This window comes from Magallana gigas, chromosome 8 (assembly GCF_963853765.1).
Source record: "Magallana gigas chromosome 8, xbMagGiga1.1, whole genome shotgun sequence".
Classification (NCBI taxonomy): Eukaryota; Metazoa; Mollusca; class Bivalvia; order Ostreida; family Ostreidae; genus Magallana; species Magallana gigas.
In genome coordinates, this window is record NC_088860.1 from 19218734 (window position 1) to 19242132 (window position 23399).

General features: G+C 34.3%; 3 protein-coding genes across 3 annotated transcripts in view; 2 read left to right on the forward strand and 1 right to left on the reverse strand.

Moving 5' to 3' along the window:
• Positions 1–595, reverse strand: part of LOC105332899 (phosphatidylinositide phosphatase SAC2) — a 66256-nt gene extending 65661 nt beyond the window's left edge. The window contains exon 1 of the mRNA XM_066068842.1: positions 351–595. Coding sequence (XP_065924914.1) covers positions 351–447 — 97 coding nt within the window. The 5' untranslated portion in view covers positions 448–595. The remainder of the gene's footprint in view (positions 1–350) is intronic.
• Positions 596–618: 23 nt separating this feature from the next.
• On the forward strand, positions 619–6474 carry LOC105328980 (E3 ubiquitin-protein ligase RNF4). Its single transcript, XM_011430071.4, has 7 exons — positions 619–729; positions 1027–1099; positions 2512–2612; positions 3770–3791; positions 4291–4441; positions 4719–4803; positions 5450–6474. The coding sequence occupies exons 1-7, from the start codon at positions 688–690 to the stop codon at positions 5597–5599; spliced, it is 624 nt and encodes a 207-aa protein (XP_011428373.1). The 5' UTR covers positions 619–687; the 3' UTR covers positions 5600–6474.
• A 2271-nt stretch (positions 6475–8745) lies between these two features.
• LOC117689858 (protein FAM193A) lies at positions 8746–23341 on the forward strand. Its single transcript, XM_034472146.2, has 19 exons — positions 8746–9058; positions 10395–10560; positions 10691–10728; positions 10906–10986; positions 11107–11222; positions 11366–11527; positions 11685–11895; positions 12014–12138; positions 14205–14352; positions 14706–14821; positions 15211–15306; positions 16254–16484; positions 16767–17235; positions 17370–18593; positions 18733–18804; positions 18945–20414; positions 21094–21160; positions 21544–21628; positions 22229–23341. Exons 1-19 carry the CDS (start codon positions 8897–8899, stop codon positions 22329–22331), a joined length of 5142 nt encoding a protein of 1713 aa, XP_034328037.2. The 5' UTR covers positions 8746–8896; the 3' UTR covers positions 22332–23341.
• Positions 23342–23399: the final 58 nt, after the last annotated feature.

Here is a 23399-nt window from a genome sequence, read left to right on the forward strand (position 1 = left end):
ATGAGTCTGTTTGGGGACAAGTCAGTTTGGGTACAAATTGACAGTAATTTGTTCAAAGGGAAGCATTCAATTCAACAATATTATTTAACTATAGTTCATTCAGCATACTTCCTTATTTAAAACATTTTTTACTACTACTTCACTGTTTTAAAATGTGAAACTTGTAGTAGTAAAGTGAAAATTTACATCTAATCAAAACAGAGGAAACTCTGATTTATGCATCAAGCACTGCACTAAATACACATTTGCCGTACTGGGAAACTGTACTGTTTTTTTATATGCTATTGAAGAGGGAGGAAAGAAATCAAAAGTAGTCGAGATTGATAACAATAGTTATTTCATATGAAAACCTTTTTTGGCTTCAAGAGATCCTGACTGTCGACAACACCACAACGAAAACTCCCCATCATGCAAGATGTAGTGGTCCTCTGACTGAAATAACTGCATTCTTCAGTGTTTCTCATCTGTGATTCAAGTTATTATGGTTAAAACAATTCAATCGCGAACGCAGAAAATGACACTATGTATGAAACGAGATAAATTGCGCATAATCGATGGGTATTAATTATATCATTCACCGTCTGTCAAAATTTATTTACAAAGTAATGACGACCACATTTTATCTTCTTTACAGAAGAGTTTCATACATTTTTATCTTCTTTCACAGAAGAGTTCCAGTGCCATGGAATGATGGAGATTCCGACTCGTCGAAATACGAGATCTATACGAGTAAGTGTAGTTGGAATGACAATGTCTGTATTATTTTAACTTGAATTTAGTTTGAAAATTTCAATTTTACATTATTTTATCTACTCTGAAAATTTTAAAACATTTTCTCGGTTTAAATCTGTCTAAACATTTAAAATTATTATAACGCATAACGTTATGGATATGATACATCAACAGCTTAGCTGATCAACATCTTGCGACCTAATGATATATGTAGTATACTGTATAGTCTGATTATATGATATCCATACATAACAAGAGAAAAGCTACACCAACATCTTGTACTTTCTAAAATAGGTTACATCCAGAAGACCATTGCAGGGTAGGAGCAGACGTCAAAATAACAATCCGGTTATTCTAAATGATGACGGTAATTATGATTTTTCATCAAAGATTGGTGTTGTAAGGTAGGATTATATAACTAGGACCAGTACAGTCTCTTGATTAAAGGGACATATATGATATAAATGGTCGCAATTTGAGCATAAAATTTTCAAATTCTATTTTTTCCATTTTTGCTGTTAACATTTTTAATACTCATCTGAGATAAAGACCTCACCACCTCTTGTTATGAATAAAACTCAGGTCATGTTATAGTTCATAACTTTACATATGTATTTTTAATTCTGACTCAAATTGGCCGAGTTTGATATGGCGCCGGAATTTTGACTACTGGGTGAAGGTATCATTCTAAATATCAAAGCTGGTCAAATCCACTGAGATTACACTCTAGCAACAGGTGTTGTAAATAAAATGTTTATTTTGTTCACCAGCAGATGTGAAGATTGGTTATACATGTACATATATGAACTATATTTATAATGTTATAAGTGTTTCTTGCTAGTTTAACATCTCATAGATAGAGGGAGATGACTTTTGATGCCCTGTATTAACAGAAGCTGTAGTTTATTATTCTTGCATCATGCATCCAAGGAAAGTTGGTGCTATGGATGTGCAATCTTAGAAGATATGACTGTATTTATTTGCATGTACATTAAAGCTGCTTGGTCCGATTTTATATCAAATTTTATGCACGCTTTTAAACGATGGTTATGCTAAGTATATGTATAATAATAGACATTGCTGTAGTTTTCTCAGTCAATTAAGCCAAATTTCAATGAAGAAAAATACGTACACAATTTGCCAACAAAACAAAAGACATAAAAGGGTACCGCGTTATTTCGCCTCATGTTAAAATTCACCCCTGAAGACGAGACGGGTATGGTTGTATTACGACTTTGACATCGCATTAAATAAAGGTCGAAATGATCAGACAAATTACAAATAAACTTGTGTACGTTTTGTTCGCTAATATTTCTGAAGTTTGCTTTCTTTACAATCGATGCATAGCATGCAGGTTGAATAACCCCAATTGTTCGGGGGACGAAACCAAACAGTTTCCTTTTCTAAACATTCCCGCGATGCATTTTGGTTTGTTTTTTCGTTTGCCCAAAAAGAAATAATTTTATTTACTTTGAATATTTCTAACTTTGAAAGGAGACTGATTCCGCTGGTGTAAATAGGAGAAAGTCCATAACTTTTTAAGATAAATAATTTGTTTAGAAAAAAAATTGATACTGTAATAACGAAAAAATCGGACCAAGCAGCTTTAAGGAAGAATTTTTAGTAAATAATACAGTATCAAGTTAAATTGTTAAAAATCAGGAACCAAGCTTACATCTATTAATGAAACTGAGCCTGAGGAGGTTTCATAACAAAAATATAAAGGTTTCTGAGATGACATCATGTACTGCTACAAATGTGTGAACTTTTTAATTACAGATGCTGAGCCGCAAAATGTATCCTGTATTGATCTGACAGATTTGGATGCAGATTTTATTGATTTGACGAGTCCTGCCCCTAATGACGCAAGCATTATCATTGTAAGTTTACTGTCAAATACATAATAGTAACTGTTATATTATAGTGTTTGTTTTGTCGGAGCTTTGTTATTTAATATGTGGACATGCCAGCTCCTAAAAGTCTATAGTTTTTAATTGTCATATATTTTAGAATCATATTGAATGAAATATTATACAGGGACTTATTAAAAATTATTTTAAATCTATACAAATCATTAAATAACATAATATTTTTGTAATTAAAATACTGTAGACGTATTTTTTTCCACGGGGTCATAATTCCGCGGAATCACAATATCAATTTAATCCGCGGGTAAAAATTTACGCGGATTCTTTTGATGAAAAAAAATTATTTGAATAATAATTATTAAATTTAGTTCTGAGCGATTTTCATTACCTAGAATTTGTCCAACTTTGGACTTAAATTGTAAGAATTGTTCACAGTGAACAGTGATTATCAGATGTGCACTGATCGGTAGTCATTAGTTAGCCGTTAAGATGTTACGACGCTGGCTAAAATCGTCTTGTGAAACACAACGTCTTTAATTAACTATCAATTTATGGGTTCACATGTCGTTTAAATTATGAGTTGATCAGTTTTATCAATTAAAAGTCAGAGCACAAAGGGATCTAAAAATTGCAGTAAAAACTCGGGTCTTAACGGGTAGTTAATTGGGTCATTGAAAGACAGACCCGCTTGGGGCTATTTGTTGTCTGACACGTGCCGTTATCTCAAGCTGGGAAAAGTTTAAATTTCATGCAAGTAAATTTACAGAAAATTCAAATCTTTAGGAGATTTAATTATTTTTTATGTGAATTCTCAATACAGATTTGTTTGACAGTTTGCATAGATAAAAACGATATACATTGGGTACACGTATATGCAAGTGTTATATAATGTAGTAACTTCCGATTATCCTTATTCATGTTATGCAATTTCAAAATTTCATTCCAAAATGCACTCTAAGTACACTGGGAAAAAATTCCGCTGAAAATTTGTGCCCGCCTTCATAGCGTAAATTAATACCACGCGGACAAAAGTACGTCTACAGTACATCTGTGTAAAACTTCTGATAGAAAAATGATGAATTTAAAAAATATTATCCAGACTTTTCTCTATATCTTGGCAAGCTTATTCACAAAAATATAATTACAATTTTTCTCATGTATTTTTATAGCTTCCTGGAACAGAATCTACAGGTAATGTGATATTCTATTTGCTCACGATACACATCTTATATAGCTGTATCAATATATCAGACATAAACATTGAATATTCTTCATGTTAAGGTTTACAACATTGAAATTAACAAAGATTTATCTGAAATATTGCCACATTCACTGGTAAAAGCCAGGTTGATAATTGTCCAAAAATAAACACACATGGAGTTTTCGTCCCTGAAATACTCAAAATTAATGAAAGTACATACATTTTACTGATGAATCCTTTTATTCAAACATGATTTTCTGACCACACCCTACAGGGTACGACATAAATTCAATACTTAACGGAAATACTCATACCTGTCATAAATTTTCCTACCAACATGAATATGAAATACATCTGTAAAATTTGATTTGAAGAACACGTTCCAGGGCATGTAAGAAAAAAGACTTATCAATAGCTCTGAATCTAGGGTGTTCTATTGATTAATAAGTACATGTATTTTAAAACATTATTTTTTTATTTGTTGCAAAGAACCAAGGGCAAGGCCTAGAACAAGTAGGAGGGGTTCAAGGACCAGAAGGCAATCTGACAGAGTTAACTTGGATGATTCAGAGAATGATGTCATTGAAATCTCGGAGTCTTACCAAGCCTTGCCTCTTCCTCTGTCCTTTGAGGATGCAGGGTTAGAAATATCTATATATATATATATATTTCTTTTATGAGTCCTATCTGGCTCATAGTATTCAGTGTGTTTAGAAAATGGCTTGTTCTGTCACTGTTGTAATTTGTTGTATGATCAATATACAGAACAAAAATTAAATTCAATATACTGGTTGTAGAATCAAAATTTCTTTAAATTTTTCAATGAGTTTTTCTCTTTCGAAGGATTTACCTGCTTTCAAAATAGAAATCACAGATGTAGGTGGGTAGTAAAATGATGTCTATGTCTTTATTTTTAGAAATGAATCATTCAATGCCAATGATTCTTTGAGATCACCAAGGCAAGAAATTAGCTGTCCAATTTGTATGGATAACAAAAAACAGGTATTTCAATACATGTAAAATATTATGATTTAAGTAGACAATATATAGAATCTATAGATAGTTTATGTCAGAATTTTGTAAACCGATGTAATACGGATAAGTATATGATTTTTGGCTTATAAGTTACTTTAAACATATTAAGCATGTACGATATTTTGCAAAAATTGAATACCCTGGTATTCAACTAGTTACCGGTAGCGTGGATTTGAATTAGCGTTTTTCTGGTAATACTTATACTTATTCATGCATGCAAGCTAGTTAGAGATGTACATGATTTAACGGAAACCTTTCTCCGCCAAAAAACGCAAAAAGGAATATACAGCCAAATGTGCTACGTGTACAGTATGAATGTAAGGCATGTAATGCCATTGAAGGCTTAGCGAGCAATTGTATATATGTTGCTCTCAGTTGTCTTTGATCTTTCGTAAATACTTGTACGATTTAATAGGATGAATATGTATTTATTTTCCTCTCTTTTAAATTTCTCTTTTCTAATCACTCTTTTTATATCAACTTTGATATGGAAATCTCTCTCTATAATAATATTCTTATATTGCTGTATGCTTATTTGGTCTCAAATATCAGACTATACATGTACTACTTTATTCTGAGATAGATGTAAATGACTTAAGATTCTGATCCACAGATACAGAGAAGTGGGAGACAGTTGATTTCTACAGTGTGTGGCCATGTGTTTTGTGAGCCTTGTATCAAAGCATCCATTACAACTCAACGATGTTGTCCAACCTGCAGGAAGAAGCTGACCCAGCGACAAATCCATCCTCTGTATATATGATGTTTATGAATGGTGACAATAGGAGCGTACTTGTAAACATTTCACATTTGATATTCTCTCTGTTTTTGTAGATATCTTAGTATTAAGATTCACTTCATTCTTATTTGTGTAGATGCAAGTGTTAATGGGAGTTATCTGGATGCACATCAGCATACTAGTATTTGAACAGATGATGTTGATTGACAATCACTTTATTTTCTTTATTCTCCTTAGAATAAATTGAAGTTTGTCATGTAATATATAGTACATGTACAGGGTTTTAATTATTACAGAGAGATTTCAGATTAAGTATTTCATCAACACTGACTATTGTTTTGCTTGCCATGCCATTTGAGGGTTCTACTTATGGGTTGGCAAGCACAAGATTTTTTATGATTTGGTAAAAATATTTCACTGGTCTGTTAAAAGAATGAGGAGTCTGCCATGTTGATAAAATTTGAATCAGTTAAGATTATATGTGTGAAAGAGGTTTTATTTGGTCATTGCTAGGGGGTTTGAATGAGTTTAATCTTAATGAAATACATGTATTAATTTTTCATAAATCATTACTAGAAGAAAATAGATTTAGGATAATTGAAATTCCCTGTAAAATTCTTATTATCATAGCACAGAGACTTTTATTTAAACAAAATTTGTTTTTAAATTGTCTAATATAGATACTTTTCTTCTTTTTGATGTAAATTCTCATGCCTCTTTTAAAAATGATGTACATGTACATTACTTTTCATGTAAAATTATGTCTTGTTTTAACCAGATTTCTACTTTTGAATCCATAATTCTGTTCATTGATGCCAAAATCTGTAAAAAAGTTTTCATTTGGAGCATTTTGCATTGTCAAAGAAGTACAAATGACATTAAAGCATTGAAAAAGCAATTATCATTTCATGTTGTTGAAAAAGGTGTATACACTGAAGTCTGATTTTGTTATTAAAAGTTGCTTCATTTACCTGCCAACATTTGTTATAAGAGCATTTTTACATCTAACTACATGTAATTATTTTTTGATATAAAAGTACAAAATTGGAAAAAAAATTCAACAATATACTTCATGAATGCATGGCCTTCAGTGGCTTTTAAAATGGCTATCTATCAAAACAGCAAAATGGATATTGATAACAGTGGTAGATTATCAAATAAAAGCTGTAGGCAGAAGACAGAGTTAAAAGGGGTAGACTTCCATGTAAATCAGTAGAGACAAGATTTAACATGTACAGTGTATTGTGTAGGACATATGTACCAGCAATATTGAAAAAGGGGTACATCTGTATCAACTAAAAATGAATAAGCTAGCTTTAATTCTATTGTGGTACAAATTGCAAAATATCTAGGGAGACTGGCCAAAACTTTACTGATCAACCAAGTAATTAAAAAGCTAGACCACATTATGAGACAGAAAACCCTTGGCTCTGTAAATGATGAAAGACCAAGGAGGGGGGGGGTTCGCTTAAGCTGCGATGATGTAGCCCTCTCTGATTTTTTTTTATCTGATACCCCCCCCCCCCCCAAAAAAAAAAAAGAAACAAGTGGCCCAGGGGCCACATCACTCACCTGAGCAACAATAGCCATAACTCTGATCAAATCAGTATCAAAATCAAAATATCTTGACAACTAAATACATTAAATCTTGCTTAAATTTTTTTTTTTTTTAAATGTGAGTTTTATCCACATATTTTAAATGTAAATACCAATCCCTTTTTATTGTTATAGTATTTGTAAGAAGATTTTTCTCTATTCCTATATAACCCCCGCCCCCTTTGTGGCCCCTCTTTTCTCTAGGGAATCATATGGTTTTATCAAACCTGTGCTTAACACAAGTTTCTGCTCTTTTGGACTTAATACTGTTCCAGTAGATTTTAAAAGATTTTTCTCTGTATCTTTCTATTTGATTTCCCTCCCAAAGTGGCCAAATCATACCACAGGGATCATGGTTTCAACAAAATTGAATCTTCATTATCTTAGGATGTTTCAACACAAGTTTAAGCTTTTCTGGCCAAATGGTTTTTGGGAAGAAGAATTTTAATGATTCTTTCTACATATTCTTATATAAAAATTCATCCCCCATTGAGGCCTCACCCAACCCACAGGGACCATGATTTGAAAAACTTAAATCTACACTCACTGAGGATGCTTCTATACAAATTTGAGCTTTTCTGGTCTAAAAGTCTTTGAGAAGAAGATTTTTGAAAAAACACCAACATATTTTTAATAATTCTAAATTATCTCCCCTTAAAATAGTGTGTGGCACTTCATTTGAACAAACTTGAATCCCCTCTTCTTCCTGTGATGCCTTGTGTCAAGTTTGTTTGAAATCGGCTCAGTGGTTCTGGGAAAGAAGATGAAAAGTTTATGACGTTGCCAACAACGACAGACAACAGACAAATCTTGATCAGAAAAACTCATGTGATCGAGCCTTTGGCTCAGGTAAGCTAAAAAAGAAAGAAAAGAAAAGGAGATGGGCTACATTTTGCAGCAATGGAGGGTTCACTTCTTTTCAACCGAGTCTGAGCGATAATTTTGATTGGGGGGGGGGGGGGGGGGGGTGTGAATCAGATTGTCAACTTATATTACAAACTGTCTACCTGGGATTAACTTGTTTGCCTTAAAATATTCAGTTAATTAGAATTGTGGAAAATTATTTCCAGCTTTTCATATATGTTTGCACTGCATATAGTGCACCATATTTAAAAAAAAATCAGTTTTTATCCAAAAAGATGTCGATTGATAAATACAATTTTTATAAAATTAATAAATTGATAGTTTATTCACATCAATTAAGTCAATGAAATAAATAATCAGAACCAATAATTTTAACAACAAAATGTTATAGTACTTTGCTAATTAAGAAAAGGGGAAAAAAACTATTTTTTTTATAGGACAGATAACAAAATATCTACCGCATATAATATTCTCTTGGAAACTTGTGCCGAAAATCTTTGGGGGCGAAACCATACGGTTTCATTTCAAATAACTAGTAATCAACTAAAAAAAATTATTTTGTGTTTCGTGAACTTTTGAATTTATACAACTTTATTCAAGGACGTTTATATACGTCCCTGGTTTTATATAGTAATACAAATAAAAATGAAAACATTTCAACTCTGTCTAGAGTTACGCCCCTTCCTTGATTTCGGAAGCAACGAATAGAATGCTGGGAATGTTACCCCCATATCGCCATGTTGGTTTAGAGAAATGAACACCCAGATACGATTCGAGACTTTAAACACAGAAAACTTTAAAATTTCTCCAAGTAAATGAGTAAGAATAATTGAAGGTAACAAAGAAAGCTGAATAATTAAGATGAGCGGTCTAGAAGAGCGTAAAACAAAGCGAAGGAGGCACAAGGGAAGTTCTGTTGTCAAGACTTCAAACCAGACATGTCAAAGTTTTCCTGGGTCACTAGGCTTTGATTTGTCAAACCCAGCGCCGACGGAGATATTATCGCCAAGCCTTGATTCCGAGGTAGTTATTTTACAATCTTGAACTTTGTGTATCTTCGGTCCCGAAAGCGTAAATTGTGTACATTTATTTATAGGTTAATTCTTATAAGAAAATGTCCATCGTTTGCATGTCTCGGTTTTTTTCTCTGCAATTGCACAGTATATGTGTTTATTTTCATAGTTGACCTAACTAAGTAAATTTTTTTGCAACGATATTTAGCTATAATTTCGATAATCTATATTATATGTGGTACTCAATTATCTGCAATGCAGGCATGTTTGTGCTTGCCATATATGGCAATGCAAGACTGACCATTATATCTCAATTGATAGCCATGAGAATATCATTCTTAAATGTAAATTAATGACTTGAGCCCAATGAGTTAATTTCTCCTTCAATAATTGTATTTTGTTCACTGTGCCATGGAAAGTTTTTTAGAATTGGCAGCAAGCCAGTTTCTATTACCAGAGTAAGTGTTGCTACATGTGACCTGTCTTTGAGGTAGCACTGCGAGTGCAAGCTAAGAGTGTATTCCAAAATTGAGTCTTTAGAAGTTGCAGTTTAATTTCTTATTGCACAGGTGTTTTCAGTTGGTTATGCATTTTAAGACCTTGACATATCCCCTCTTCTAGTGATGTATTTCATGTCAATGTGAATGAAGATAAAATATGATATTTGTGAAAAAAGTAGGAGGAGGTTTAGGATTTATAAAGTGTTGGAATGTCAAAGAAATTTAAATAAAGTCATATTTAGCTCTCAAAATGACATTTCAAGCCTTGATACACATATTGAGTTTCGAAATACTTGTTGCCTTATTTCAGGACAGTACTTTTAAAAGTTATTATTGGAATTTTAATGGATTTTATGATTTATCTCAATAAATGACCAGCTGATCATTAACCTACATAGATATTGACCCACATTAACTTTATAGATAACTATGTGCATGTCAAAATGACTACATGCGTACAGGATGTAAAGATAACTGAATCCTGGTGATGCACTTACCATAACACAGATCATTTTGTGAATTAGAGCATATACTGGTAGATTTGTGATTCCAAGAACATTGTATATGTTTACACAGTATTCCGTATTTAAGGAGATTGATTTATGATATATTAGTCTATTTTTTATCATGCACTCTTGCTTGTCTTTATACAGGACAGCATGTATTGTTTTCATAACATGAATATTCAGTCTACATTTTTCTGTCATCTGATTTGTAATTATAAGAAAGTAAGCAATCATTGTAAATTTTCACAATATATACCTATAAATAAGATAAGTAAAACTCACTGTACCCATGGAATGCATTTCAAGATGCAGACAGTCAATTGAAATTTGTTAATTGCAGACCATGCAGAAATTAGAGAAGCTAATGGATGCTAAGGATGACTGTGATCTTCCTCAACTACTGCCACTCTCCAGGGGACCTAACCCATACCTAGATAAGGAAAGGTGCCTCCTTTGTGGCTGTGAGAGAAATGAAGCACCTGATTTACTTTCTGTGGGAGATTTAGGTAATTAAAGCCAATTTTAGAATTACGTTGAAATTGATCGTTTTTTAAAGGTGAATATTTCACTATTTTTTTTTACCCTGAGCGGTTACCAAAATAAAACTTATATTCTATTGTTATTTTTCTGTTTTAGGAAACTCACAAAAGAGCATGGAAAATGCTTTGTCTCAGGTACACTTACAGTAATATATTTGTTATAATGAATTTTTATTTTGGATAGTTTTCAATTCAGTTTTTAATTCATTAAATCTCGGAAAAACTGTAAATAATACACGAGGTACAAGTTGTGTATGAAGTAACATGAAATAGCCAAACATACTCATTAAACATATATAAATTTGCCAACAGTTACCTTTGTGGGTTTGTCTGGAATGCAGGAAGGCCACCGAGCAAGGCATGGACAGAAAAGTAGATGTCACATCCTTTATGGTACTTACTGTTTTCATGCACACTGTGCATCAGATTTTAAAATCTGCAAAATGTGCTTTTTGCAATTTTACGTTGATACTAATTCTTTGTGTTAAATTAATAATTTATTCCTTTTTGCAGGATGCGGACTTGCAACCAGAGCCATCTCCTTTGCCATTCTTGGATCCTGGGTTAGATTCCGAGCCATCCACACCCAATGGCACAGTGTGTAACTGTGAGGCGTGCACAGAAAGACGGTACTAGTTCCTCATATTGTCTCACAATGACACAGTCTGTTATCTTTAACATCAAGGTTTATTGTCATCATGAGAACTTTGCACATACATCCACATATTTTTTTTTATATTGACTGTAAAAATCTTGATATTCTTTTACTTAGACAAATTGAGACAGAACATGACAGAGAAACTCAGGAACTTCAAAACTGTTGGACAGAGTTACGGAAACTTGTACGGATGTTGTATGGAAGGCGGGAAGGGGATTTGTATGAGGAAGATACCAATGTACCTGATGATGAGTCAGCCCAAGACTCAGTTCACAGGTAAATAATTTTATTCCCAAATTTGTTTATGTAAAATTCTTGTAGCGAAAGATAATAATAGAAAATATGAAAAAGGGGAATTGTGTTGGAAAGAATAGAATGATTTGTGTATTACAGAAAAAACACCAAAAAATGAAATGTTGTTATTTTATTTAAGATTGTGTACAAGGGATCCCCATCAACTCTTCCTTCGATTGGAGTCCCAAGTCAGAGAATTTGTGATAGAAATGAAAGTAAAACTGCTGAAGCAACTCAATTCGGGTTATAAATCCCCACCTGAGGCCAAGTCTTTCATCCAACTTTTGCTAGATGAATACGAGCATCTTTGTGTGGTTTCAAGGAAAATGGGCAAAATTTTAGAAAAATTAGTAAGCATTCTTGTTGGTTACTTTCGAGAAGAACATGCTCACTTAACTCAGTGTAAATTGTGAAATGCAGTATCACTTTATGTATTTTATTAAGTGGGATCTGCATTGTCTCTTTCAGAAAACAGATCACCTGTCCAAATTTAATGTGACTTGGGAACTGCACAACAAGCACCTGTTTCAATCCATAGCTTACACAGAGCCTTCCATTCAGAGCAGTCTTCATCTTATTATTTCACAGCTAAGGTGAGAATTGGACATAAGTTGAGAAATGATGTATGAGTGTAGTATTTGCAATGAAAATTAAGAAAAAAAGAAAACCTCATGCTGAACATCTGCATCATTATTACACCAAGGTTACAATTTGGAAAATAAAAGGCAGCATTGAGAAAATAAGCTTTAAAAGTTTTCTTCATGAGTAATGAATGAAGAATCAGTTTGTCTGGTTAAGATATCACTGTGGTCACTTATCCCATACCACTCAGATAAAATGTGTATTAGCTTATGCTGGGAGTTGGCCTGTGATGAACTGGTGTCCCATCAATGAAGAAATCAATAATTCTTATACATCATTGCTTAATGCAAAACTTTCCAATGTCTGGATTTGGGGTTTCATTTATCATACTCTTACTTTAGGCCAAAAAAAATTAATCATTAGTTTCTCGGGCCAAAATTTTGAAATTTTGATGAGGCAGGCAGGTTTTTTTTTTTTTGTTTTTGTTTTTTTTTTTTTGAGACAAAATTTACAATGACGGTAACCCATACTTTATGATTTATTTGTGTACTCATTAGCAGATATTCATCAAGCTCATACATTGGCAAAGTTTAAACATTTGTTTTAATCTGCTCTTTTTGGTTTAAACTGTTTCTGTTTCCTTTTCAAAGGTTGAGTTTTTGCAGATGAACAAAAATGACAAATGGTTTATGCCCCTGCTTCATTTTGCGGCCCCTCTTTCCCCTCCACAGTAATAACAGAAGTCTAAACTGAAATAGGGGATGTCTTATGGCATTTTACAGTTGAATTTGCCATATAAAAAATTATCAAATAAAGCATTCATTTGGGGGTGTTTTCTTATCAATCTTCAGTGCCTTGAGGACAGAAATCAAGGAAAAGTAAATTAGTCATCATAAAATTCTCAAACAATACAATTGTCCTTTATTCCTGCTTCTATGCAATATCGCAGAGGCTTCAATTTCTGAAGATTACAGAGAAATTTCAGTGGTTGTGTTAACAGGGACCAACCCAGAGCAAACTTAGTTTAGGGAGACTTCACTTCTGAAGTTCTCCCTCAAAGAAAAATAGGGAGAAATTTGAGAAATCAGGTAGACTTCCATTCTTTGACAATGGCATAATGCTAATGATGATACATTTATACACAGATTCAACCTTAATTTGAATTTGATTAGAAGCAAGTCAATTAAAAATAAAACAACTCCTAAAAATTTTTAAATCTTATCCAATTTTTATAATTTAATTTATTATGTGTATTCATATATTTTGTAGCTTAAATGTTTCGTATTTGTGTTGGCTAAATGACAAATAAAATCAGCTATGTGTTTAAGTGTATTTTGGAGGTATTAGTCCAACCCTTTGACCCAATTACTACCGTCATATAGTTGGTTGTACAGAAACGGTTTTATGATTATTTTAGCACTTACTAGGCAGAGTTATTAATTAATTACAAGTTACCAACTAATTGTAATATCAGCACCTAAAGTTATAAACATCGGTTGTAATTTCCAGTGCACAGTATGAGAATGCATCAACCGTATTTATAACCTCTGAAGATAAGACAGTCGCTAGTTATTAATTACAACAGGGGTTAACTTAGGCTCTGAAAATGTCTTTTGAATTAGATTATTATCATTTTATTGCATTTGGGGTTAACTTTCACGATCGTGAACTCAGAATACAGGGCAACTTCTCTTTCTGAGGAAATTCTGGCTAAGTTACCGACCACAAAGCGAGTAATTATATTTACATAAACTTGTATTTAGCCCAGGTAGCCCCCTAGGTTGGTCACTGGATAGACGTTTCAGATAAAATAACGTTTTTCACTGACAGAGACAAGCATTTGTTCTGATTGTTTGTTTACATTGATTCCATAATAGAGAAAACCGACAATGATAAGATATGAAAAATCCGGAAAAATAACGATAAAAAAGTTTGATGCGGCGATGATTTTACTGATGCGGCGGTGCCTGAGAAACAAATCATTCATTTTTTTTGGCCTTACTTGGTATATTTGTTATTTAGATCACAAATTATGTCCGCTAACTATTAAAGATATGAGATATTCTTTCATTACCAGACTAGGTGCTGCTTCCAAGGAATCGTATCATGAGGATACATATCCCAACCTTTTACATCGTTATCTGAAGTTTGACGATGAAATGTCTGTGATTTCTGTAGTGTGGAGGGACAGCCATCAGCTGATTGAGCAGTATAATGAAGAACAGGTCAGTTCATACTGAAAAACGGAGAGAGAGAGAGAGAGAAAGAGAGAGAGATGGGGAGAGTAGAGAAACAACTGAGTATACCCTCTTTTTATTTTTTCCTTTATTGGTATTGTTTAAGTTTGGATTGCTGACCAAGTGTCTCTTATACATGTGTATAATCATTTTCTTGATATTTTGAACCAAGTTGGTTCACAGCCGTTGTCTCAGTTGCTTAAATCTACTTAAAGCAGTAATTTGTTGACTTCATGTTATGAAATGCATATACAAGTATTTTTATGCTGGTGTTTGATGTACATATATCAACCAAAGTGGGAATTGGTGTACATTATTTTGATAACTTTCCATATTTGTAGGCAACACTAAAGTTAAAACAGAAAATGCTCAAAGAAGACTGGGAGTTTTTCAAGGCACAAAGAAAGATCTTGGAGGAACAGGTGGCTAAAAGCACTGCCTCACCGGTGACTCATAGGTAAGGTTAAAGTGTATTATTTGCTTTTGATGAAATAACCAAAACAAAACACTTAACACAATGAAACAGAACCAAGCAAAAAATGACATAATAAAAAGCTTTAATTACACTTGAAGCTTTTCCTCTTCTGACAGTATTTTATGCATAATTTTTTACTAGAAAATTTTGTATTGCTGTAAAAATTGGTATCAGATTATTTTGTTTGATTTTCTGGTATTTATATGCACATATGCTTCCTTGAAAGATAACTGATTTTTATTTGAGTTCATTCAGTTCTCAACAAGAGCATTCTGAACGAAGATGGAAGAGTAGGACAATTCTTTAAATAGATGCTAAATTTTGTAGTTAGAAGATTTTGAGCTGATTATTTTTATTCTTTTTACTTGTAGCTTTGAAGCTCAATTTACTGAGACAATGAGGATGATGCTACAAGGTGCCAAACCCAATGCTGAAGAATGCCACTGTCCACGTTGTAACAGGAAAAGGTATGTCTCCTTTATCAGTCTCAGTTCTTATAGAAATTAGACCCAAAAATTCCTTTCAAAATCTTTAGAATTTCGTTGCACATTGATTTTTAAGGCGTCGAGCTAATGCTCGACAGCCTTCTAGCGATCGTCTGGATTGGCAATCGTCCAAATTCATGCTCTGCACCGCCTTTTAAATGCGCATAAGAAATAAGTTCCTTAAAGTATTAAACGTATTACACGATTTTTATTCCATTTATTAAACTAAATTGTGTACAAAAAAACCATTGCCTACCTGGTTATTGACAACTCATTGCATAAGTATAAATTTGCTTAATCAAGAAATGGCGGATGAATACAATCAGGTGTAAAAATTCACTAAATATTATTTTATTTTATGGCTTACAATTTAATTGGAGAGCGTGCCCGATAGAAATAAAATTTGCGATGTAAATTTAGTTGTTATCGGGCACGGTCTCCAAAATAAATGTAAGCGATAAACGTATCTAGTGATTTTGTTGCTAAAAATAAACACGATAATGTAGTTGGTCTGGTCGAGCATATAGATAGCACGTGTTGTGGATTTGTTTGTAAACAACCGTACCATAGGGAATCTTGTTTCAAACGGGAATTGAAATAAATTAAAGTATGTTTTATTATTATAATTAGGGACATACTGTTAATGTATTGAAATCATGAAACTGTGAAAATTGTTTAAAGAAAATAATTTATTTGAACTTTGAAATTTCTTCAAATTTTGTAACCATAATGAGTTATTGAATTGTAAAAGCACCAATACCTATTTTATAAGAAAATAAACTTATTTTTGTTTTTAAAGCAGCACAAAACATAATTCATATACTTCTCTATTCTATGTCTAAAATTATTTGATATACGACTGTTAAATTCCGGCCTTTGATTTTGGATGTGTTTTAAGTAGATACTGATTGTTTACACTATAATTTTAGGTGTCCTTGTGATGAATGCACAATAACGCACATGATCACATGTGGGATCATAAATCCAGAGGCATTGGAGGCCAGTAATCCAGGGGGACACCCCACCTTCCTCCACGACCCCAATCGTTATCGAATAGATGTTAGCCCTCCGTCCATGTCTAGTACAACATCCAGCAGTGGCTCATCTAGTCCCCTCATCCACGAGAGACTCACTCTGCCTTTTGATGAATCGGCAATTATGTAAGTGTTGAATTTCTTTGTTGTAATGAGGCATACTGCACTAGAGGGTTTATATTGTCTTCTTGTTGCTCAATCCTATTGAGCTATCGAAAAATATGTTTGAATTACACTCCCTTGTTCTTTAAGTTTGACACAAAATGATTCAATATTTTGAGATATATGATCTAAAAATATATGGATTTGGCAGTTTTTTAAAAATTTGACAAGGACACATCTATAAAACTTGTAGACACTTTTTCAATTTTGAAGTTCTTAAACAATTTTTATTTTCTTGGTTGATAGTCGGGAGATTGTGGTGGACAATGAGAATAACATTTCTAACGATGGTGAAAATGGACATAATGGAAGGTTTAGTGATGGGAATACGAATATATATGATGATGAGGAAGATGAAGAAGAGGATGATGAAGAGGAGGAGGAGGAAGAAGATGAGGACAAGATAGCAGAACAGATGGCAGATATGGACATTTGTGATGATGAAGAGGAGGAAGATGATGATGATGACGAACTTGATAACTATGACATTGAATATGATGAAGAGGATGATGTCCAAGGATCAAGGGAAAATTCCCAGGAAAAATCTTTGAAGGGCATTCAGGAGAGAATCTCTCCCTCAATGCGCCTGGAAGATGATGATGAAGAAGAGGAGGAAGAAGATGAAGACGACGATGATGAAGCGCTTGATGATCTCATTAGCTCAGAGAAATGTGATTGTTTTCACTGTAAAAGGCAGGCCCAGAATGAACAAAAGGTAAAAAAAATGTTGATTTTGTTTTCATTTGTAATTATCTAGATGCTAATCTTAGATTTATGCAAACCTGTATTGTTTTGAATTTTTATGTTTTGATTTTATTTCTTTACAATTTCCTTTTTTCATTATTTCAGACAAAACAAGAGGAGAATTCTTGTAAGTGTTATGCTTGTCTTCGGGAGCAAGGAAACACTGTATCAACTTCCTTACCTCAGTCCATTGCTGCAGAAAGTTCTCGCCCCGCTGAGCTCCATTTGTATCCTCACATCCATGGTTCTCCCAGCCTCCATGGACTACCCAATCATTCTCCTCTTCTGCCTACTCAGTTGTATGACCTCCATATGCCACTTCGTCAGCCAAAGTCTTTACTGCAGACATCAGGGAAAGTTCTGCCCAAGCTTGACTTTGATTCCCCAGAGGGAATCCACGAGCATATGTATCATGCTTACGGAGAGTGGGATAACACATACGATGCTCGCATTCCTTTTCCCAAGTACAGCGGTATCAGCACAGACCTCCTTCCTCCTCCTCCTCTTACAACTAATTTTTCAACTGCAAACTTTCTGAATGAACCGTTTTCAGTGGCAACTCAAATGGGAATGGAGACAGTGTCCACCACTACCATACCAACTAGTGCTTTCAAATCTTCAGTAAGTCACCATGTGTCACTCTCTACACCCCAGGCAGTGGCAAATATCTCAAACGTCAGCCATGACCATAGCACTCTAATGGTTAGTCACAATGACTTACCTGCAAGTAGTATGACCCCACCTTGCACAAGGCCAGTCACATTGGGAGGCAACATCTCACAGAAACAGGCAGGGGTTCCCACAAACGGTGTGTCTTCAGTAGCAGACCACAAACAGCATTCTCAACACTGTAAAAGGCATAACTCAACCCTACTGGGAAAGAACAATGCCAACTGCCAGTCGCACAATAATAACAATCCGAACACAGTGAAGGTTACTCAGGAGTTGTTCTCAGCAGCTAGGAATATCCGAGAGAATGCCAAAGAGGGCATGCAGATGATTCGCCAGTTTGCCAACAGTCTGAATGCCAACAGTAATACTCATTCTTGTAACCACGGTAACAGGAATGCTTCCAACCATGTGCATCAGCCCACGCCGGACCACAACCACTGTCCAAATGGCGTGTCCATGCCAACAACTGTCAACAATGTCAGTGTTGGGACATCGACGGTGTGTATGGAACCCAACTGTAACAATCACTGTGGCGATGACAACTGTGATAGTGTAGACGACAGCTGCTCAGAGCAGAGTTCCTCTACATCCACATCCAACCAAAAGGAGGGCAAATACTGTGATTGCTGTTATTGTGAATTCTTTGGTCACGGAAATGTAAGTATACCAAAGTTAAATTTTCAAAACATGAAAATCTATGTGAGGACGTTGAATCATTCTTCTATGTTAGAAAATTTGAACTTTCTGGTTCTATTTTGCTACAACAATTTGCAAAATCTGCTATTTTTTATGACAGCCTCCTGTAGCACCAACAAGTAAGAATTATGAGGAGATGAGGAATAGACTTCGGTTAAGATTAAAGAGAAAGGTAAGTTTATCAAGAAGCAAAACTAAATTTTAATTGAAAATGGAGAAGTATTCATCAAACTTTGACTGCCTTTGTATTTTAATTTTTGTTTGATAATATGTGGTATTGGTGGTGACTGACAGATGAACTTTTCTTTGTAGCAACAAAGTGAAAAGAAGCAAGACCCTCACTATCAGAATTGTATAATGGCAAATTCCAACCACAACAATAATTCACCTGCTCGCCCAGTCAAGGTTGTTCAAGTGGAAGAATGTCCAAAGGAAGACCCAGTGGCTGGAAAGGGGCTAGATGAACTGCTCAATTTCATCAATGGTACTGAAAATAAGGATCAAGCTCCAGAAAAATCTTCCAAGGCTCTGAAAAGGGCAAGACAAAAGCAACGTAAAGCTGAGGAAAAGGCTAGAATGGAAGCCGAAAGAATCAAAAAGGAGCAAGAGGAAGCAGAGAAAGAGAGACAAAGACTTGCTATGATTGAGTTAGAGGAGAGAGAGAAGGCAGCCCAGAAGAAAAAGAAGAAGAAGAAAAAGAAGGGATCAGATGGTACCAGCAGTGTAGACTCTGATCTGAAACTTGTTAGGGAACCACCAGCTGGTAAAGAAGATGACACCGACTTAGCTCAAAGAGAAAAGAGTAAATCCAGTGCCAAGAAATCAGCTTCCAATACTTCCCAACCAGTAGGCAAGGTTAAAGACACTTCAAATAATGCCATCTCTCCTAGGAATACTGAGAAAACTGCCTCTGTCCCTGTATCAAATACTCCCAAATCTGCCAAGGAGAAGAATGACAAGTCTATTCTGCCTGATAATGTCAGAAAACAAGCCGACAATAAAAGGATTCCAGTTATGAATGGCAATGATAAAAATGCTAACCATAAATCTAAGACTGTGATAGAGGAAGTATTGGAGCAGAATGCGAAAAAAATGAAGAAGTCTGTTGTCAATCATGGTAACATTTCACAACTTGTCTCTGTTGCCACTCAGCCAGCGAAGTCAGCAGTAAGAACAACAATAGCCCAGCCAGTCCAGCAACCTGTAAAAGCACAAAAACAACAAAATCAACACTGTCATGAGGAATTGCCCAAATCAGTATCTGTCAGTAAGCAGACAACCCAGTCTCAAAAGCAGAGTGTCCCTCAGTCGCCACAACCAAACAGACAGCCAGTGCCCTCAGCTCGTCATCATCAGATCTCAGAAGGGGTCAAAATGATGCAGCATCCACCAGACTTGCATCCACCTTTCTCAAAAATTTCAAAACTCTCCAAACTGACACCTGAGGAGATCAGCAAACAGCAGACGCTAGCGGCTCAACTCATTGCCAAGCAGCAGCAACAACAGCCCTTACCCCAGAAGCATGTTCCAAGACAAAATGGGGTGCCAGCAGGCTCTTCCCACCATGTTCCAGCCAGTACACAACAGAACCACGTTATAAGGCCGTGTGTGGTACAGAATGGGAAGACCGGCTTTCCCCACGGAATGAATGGTTTGATGTTCAGACAGCCCCCGCCTCCCCCAGTCTTCTCCTCCCAGCCCCCAACGTCACTCCTACCCAAATCACAGCCGGACAGCAAGAAGAACAACGTCGTCAAGCTGGAGGACTCCCCACCAGACCAGGTAAATAGATGTGTGGTTTGTCACTCTTATAAAAAGTACAGTATTAATTGACTTAAAACTTTTAATATTTATACACGTATTTATAAAAACTATAGTGAAAGTAGCATTCTTGGTACAACACTGTTAAATTAGCACATCATATCAGGAATTATACTTGTTATGACGCAACATCACAAGATGTTGATTTAAATGTTTTGTGAAATTGTATTGATCTATTTGATTGAATATCATCAACATCTTTGCTCTGTGGTTAAAATATGAGGCTTGTGAGATGCAGAATCCAATTTCAATTCTGCCTGAGGCTGGAAACAATGATTACTATGTAGAAAATCATATCCCTCCCCAAAAAAAGCAAATTTTTCACCTATTTGATATAATTTCTTATGCATCATCCTATCTTTGCAGCCTGCTATTTTTCATAATCAAGTTATTTTCTACTGATTTGAAAAACTATATAAAAATGTAATGAGCAACTAACTTAAATCAAGATGAATAGAATTATGTGTTGTAAGGCCATGGGTATAGTCTGTTGGAGTTTAAATACTGCTCTTTGTCCATCAGCCTTTTATTCAGTTGATTCATTATGTTCAATCAGTATTGTGGAGACATCGTGAATCTATTATCATGGACTATATCTGCCTGTCTTAGTTATGAGATCCTTTTATTGACTTTCCTTCAGGGTAAAAGTGGAAAAAACAAGAAAAAGAACAAGAAGAACAGGAATAGTGAAGACTTGAGTGTCATTGGTAAGGAAGTTATATGTATTGAACCCTCATAACTAATGGATCTCCTAAGGGACATACCGGTACATGTATGTTTATCCCATTAACATTAAAAATTAAAATCAAACAAGACTGGTTGAAAGGAACCTGAATATAACTTAGCCATACTTCTTTTTGTCATACCATTAAACATGTACACCATGATTTAAATTTTGTTGAGAAGTTTCCCCTTTTTACACTACATTGAAAATAATTTGTAATTTAGATGCATATTTAATGTTTTTACATAGAAATTCAAGATAAATTTTAACATTTATAGTTATACCTATTCAAAATTGACTGTTTATAAATAATGTAATGTTTACCAAACACATTGTACTATGTTATGTCAAATTTACACATTTCAGATGAAATATTTATGCCCAAGGCTGATGGGGAGATAGATAATGGAGAGATGGATGAAGTAGAAAAAGAGCTGGAGGAATTCAAAAGGTAAATAAAAGACTTGTTTATTTATACATGTACAAATTTACTCAGAATATCAAATGACAAGACCAACCAATTTTATTTATTTAAAAAGTATATGTATATACACATGCTCATTATATACCAGAACCAAGAATAGTTTCCAACCAAATCAACACTGCTTGGGGATAATTGTGTTATCCTGTTAGGTGATAGGATATATCTTTACTGTAGATTCTTAATTAAACGCGAGAAATTAATATCTGGGTAAAATTGCGAGAAGCACATCTTGCTGGTTTTAAAATGTCACTTTTATTTATCAGATCAATGTAAACTTAATGAACATTGATAAAATATCAGAATTCGCGAATTTATATTTCAGCGATTTTATGCACAACTGTTGGATCATGGAATTAATTACTTGCGGAAAATAAGGAATCTACAGTTCATAGTTTGGACTGAGCCTTATTTTTGTACATGTATAAGAAATTCTTATTCTTGAGCTACATGTATGTTTATACAAAGATTTTATAAAATGACTTGCACTTATTATCTAAACACTTATAGATTCTCTGTCCTGTATACTTGATGAGTGTCTCAATACAATACTTTTCTCCCTTGTTTCAGATTCTGTTTGAACAACACACCAGTAAAGAGAGAAAAGTTGCAGGTGAACATGAATCTGAAGGATATCTTTGCAAAGAAGAAGTCTGGATTGGGATGCAGCTAAACACCAGAATATGCATCATATCTGGCCGATTCAATGTGTAGATCATTTGTTGTGAATGAAATATGGATCAAATTTCTTAACAGGTTTATATTGAAATTGTACTAAATTGACTGTTAAAACTTTAAAAACTGATAAGAACATTATTGGTTAAAATGGAGCTACTTGCAATGATATTGCTTGACACTATAAAGTTTCTTAGAATAAAATTAAGTAATACTGTTGGCAAGGGTGAAATTTGATCAGACATTGTTTTAATGACACAAGATTTAAAAACAATTCTCTACATGTACAAATAAAATAAACAGAATGAACTGCATTGGAATGTCAGATTATCCAGAAGAGGCAAACTATATCCCTCTATCCAATTTTATATCTTAAGGTGATCTTCACATTTTATTTGCACTTGTTAAATGCAATGTCATATTTCTTCTGAAATATACTTCCATGTCAGCCTGTATGGCTTTTAGTGATTGTTGAATGTTTTCCTTTCTGTTGAAGGCATTGTTTTTATTTATTTCTCCGTTTTATTGGCTACTGTTAATACCAGACTATGCAAAGTACCTGCTGCTCTGTAAATGTCAATCACTTTTTTCTGTCAACTGTTTTTTAACAATGCATTGTTAATGTGAAATTGTAAATTGAATCAATTTATGAATATGTATACTTTGCATTGTGCATCAGTATTTGATTCGATGGAATTAATTTACGAGGCATTTAGAGGCAGATCTTTGGTGTCAGACGTTGATCTATACTGCTGTATGTATATTAATGGTGTGCGAGTGTGATAGATTTGTTTTTGTGCATGAAAGACGTTGTTTGAGTTGACATGTAGATACAAGAGTTAATAATATATACTCCCTGCTATACTGTACTGGAATCCAGGAAGACTGGCTCAGTCTAACAGAAAATTCACTAAGGGCTGAGGACATTTTGGGCTTTGTTGCATGTTGGCCTAATCTTTTGAAGTTAAGTTGCCATGTACATCCAATAAATGAAATGGACACTTTAAATATTGACTTTGTTGATTTTGACCCTTGTGAAATAGGCAGCTATCTGCCAGAAGTGATA